Source organism: Pteropus vampyrus, unplaced genomic scaffold (genome assembly GCF_000151845.1).
Source record: "Pteropus vampyrus isolate Shadow unplaced genomic scaffold, Pvam_2.0 Scaffold86, whole genome shotgun sequence".
Classification (NCBI taxonomy): Eukaryota; Metazoa; Chordata; class Mammalia; order Chiroptera; family Pteropodidae; genus Pteropus; species Pteropus vampyrus.
In genome coordinates, this window is record NW_011888867.1 from 4,871,884 (window position 1) to 4,874,613 (window position 2,730).

Genomic DNA, 2,730 nt, shown 5'->3' on the forward strand with positions numbered 1-2,730 from the left:
GAGTGCTCTTCTTCCCACCCAGGGGGTCCCGGGAGGCTGCCCGCCTGCCCGGGCTTCGGGAGCCCAGGGGAGCGCTGGACCGGCAGTGGGGGCCCCGGGGCCAGGAGGGCGGCCTGCGGACCCCAGCTCCCAGCTGGGCGGGTGCTTTCCTGAAAGACACTACGAAAATACATTGTACCGGAGAATAATAATCTTCTCCCTTCCAGAAAGGGCTTGACAGGCGCTGCCTGCTGCTCACTTCTGCCCCATTCCAAATATTTTTACCTTATTTGGATGAAATGCATTATTTTTCTAATGAAAGGCTTTTTTCCAAAGGGCTGTTTTCCCTCTGTCCAGCAGCTGCCTTTATTAGGCAGCACTCACGCCGTTTTGGGGAGGGGTTTTTTTCTCCCTGAAATCACGCCAGGCTCTCTGTCCTCAAAAGCCGACAACGGGTGCTCAAAAAGCCTCGGGCCCAGGTTTCTCCGTGTGACCCCAGGACGGTGAGGCCCCTGGCCATTGCGGGTGCGCCCTGGCTGCACTGCCCCCAGCTCTGGCCATGTTTGCCCCCAGGCTATGGGCCCTCTGGTCACCCTGTCTGGTCCCACTGCAGGACAGACTTCTGGAAAACGGGAGATGACAAATCATCACCAAATTTGAGGGGGAGGCCTCTGTGACCACCCCCTCAGGACCAGGGGTTTCTACTGGCCGAGATCAGGGGGCGGGAGAGCCCGTCTTGACCCCGAGGCCAGTCCCGTGGGGGCTGAGGGAGCTTCGGATCAAGGCTCTGACCTCTGCCCAGACATCTCAGGCCTGTCCATCTGGCTCCTGGTCATGGGTCCTCATCTGGGCTAGGCTGGCAGCCCTGGGGTGGAGAACCCTGGCTTCTTTGGGGACAGCGAGGAGGCAGAGGTGACACTCACTGTGGACTCTGTCCCTAGGAAACATGGTGGGATGTCGCAGAGGCTATGAGCATCAAAAACAAAGCCTGGGAAACCAGCCTGGGGCCAGACCTGAGGGGGGTCAGGGAGAGGGGCCGATGACCACGACCCACGTGCCACCTCCACTGTGGCCATCCTGTATGTCAGAAAAGGGTTTGCTGCCAGGGCAGGAGACTGCACCCTGAGCCCCGAAGAGGGGCCTCGGTGGAGGTGAGGTGTCTTCTGAGACGAAACAGCCCCAATGCCAGGTCGCTCGCCCTCGGCCCCCGGCGGTGGCAGCGCTGCGGTCCAGAGCACGGAGGGGTTCACACCGCTGCAGAGCCCGCACTGTGGCCACACGACCCCTGCTCTGTGTCTCCACAAGGTGCCCCGACGTGACCGTGGGCTCCATCCCCGTGCCCGGCCATGACACTGCAGGCCAGGGCCGCTGTCCCTGAGGGTTCGCCTGGATGCTGTGAGGGCTACAGGGAGGGTGGGAGGGGCGGACAGGGAGGAAGAGAGCGAGCCGCTGTCGGGGAGCACACCCGCCCATGTAAGGAAGGGAGCTCACCACGTTCCACTTCGGGTCGATACACAGCACCCTGAGGCGCTTCTCCTCCTGGAGCGGGGTGTTGCCCTCACCAGACACTCGGGACCGAGGATGAAGCCCCGGGCTCTGGGCGCGCAGCCCGAGGAACGCCCAGGCCTGGCCCCATGTCCCCTGCGGTCACCCCCAGGGCTCGCCCGGTGCAGCCTTGGCCGACATCCACCCCGGGCACGGGGCGCCCTGAGCAGACGGGGAGCCGCAGGCAGGAATTAAATAGTGGCAACTTGTATTTATTACAATTCTGTACAGTCGTATCTCGTCTTCCGAAGCCCATGCCTGACACTCGGATGACCATGTGCTGCGGCCCTGGTGCCGGGAGCGGAGCCACAGCGTGGCAAGCGCGACGGGCGAAGCGCAGTGACCTCGCTCGTGTGTCTGGGAGGGCGACGGGCACGTGGGGCCGGGGCAGGCGCTCAGGAGGGGGCGGGGGGACAGCAGACACATCAACGCGGCTCGCCCTCCTGAGGCTCAGAGTCAGGGACGGACACTACCCCTCGTCATGCACGGTGTTGGGTTGGCTAAGACGTCTGCCCCAGGGCCCAGGCTGAGGGGCCTGAGCCCAGAGGATTCGACGCCCTCGGCCTGCCATGGTCACGCCAAGGTCAAACACACCAAGGTCAAAGGCTGGCTGTCTGGGGCGGAGCTGAGGAGCGGGCGGGCCAGGTGAGAGGAGGCTGGGTGGACAGCGCGGTGCCCCTGCCCGGTGCCGCCGACCGCGACGGGCGGGCGGCCTAGTCCCGCTCGTGCTCGTTGCTGGCGCCCTCCGGCCGCCGCAGCTTCTCCACCTGCTCGGTGATCTGGCCGTCCCCGCCGCGGCGGTCCTCCCTCTGCACGCCCAGGCGGTCCTCCTCGTCCACGCGGCTCACGTCCTCGTCCTCCTCGTCCTCCTCGTCCTCCCGCGTCTCCTCCTCGCCCTGCACCTCCATCCTCACCTGGCCCTTGACGTCCACCACCCCCTCGCCCTCCTCCTGGGGGCCCAGCAGGTGGTACGTGGCCGTGGAGCCCTCGGGGCTGTGGCCCTCCTTCACGGGCGAGGACGACGTGGACTCGTTGCTGACGGGTGAGATGTCACTGCTGCTGTGGTGGTTCACGGTGGCCGGGCTGGAGGGTGACGGCGACTTGACTGGGATTTGCCAGGAGGGGACCTTCGGGGCCGATGGGGACGGCGGGAACTGCCTCCTGGCCAAGGAGCAGGGAGAGGACAGTGATGTGGCAGCATCCTGG

At 65.2% G+C, this 2,730-nt stretch overlaps 1 protein-coding gene across 5 annotated transcripts in view; it reads right to left on the reverse strand.

Annotated features, from left to right (window-relative positions):
• Window positions 1-1,715: 1,715 nt before the first annotated feature.
• Window positions 1,716-2,730, reverse strand: part of PEX14 (peroxisomal biogenesis factor 14) — a 121,954-nt gene continuing 120,939 nt past the window's right edge. For all 5 annotated transcript variants that reach the window (XM_011363569.2, XM_011363570.2, XM_023532639.1 and 2 more), the window contains one exon: window positions 1,716-2,685. In XM_011363569.2, coding sequence (XP_011361871.1) covers window positions 2,238-2,685 — 448 coding nt within the window. In that variant the 3' untranslated portion in view covers window positions 1,716-2,237. The remainder of the gene's footprint in view (window positions 2,686-2,730) is intronic.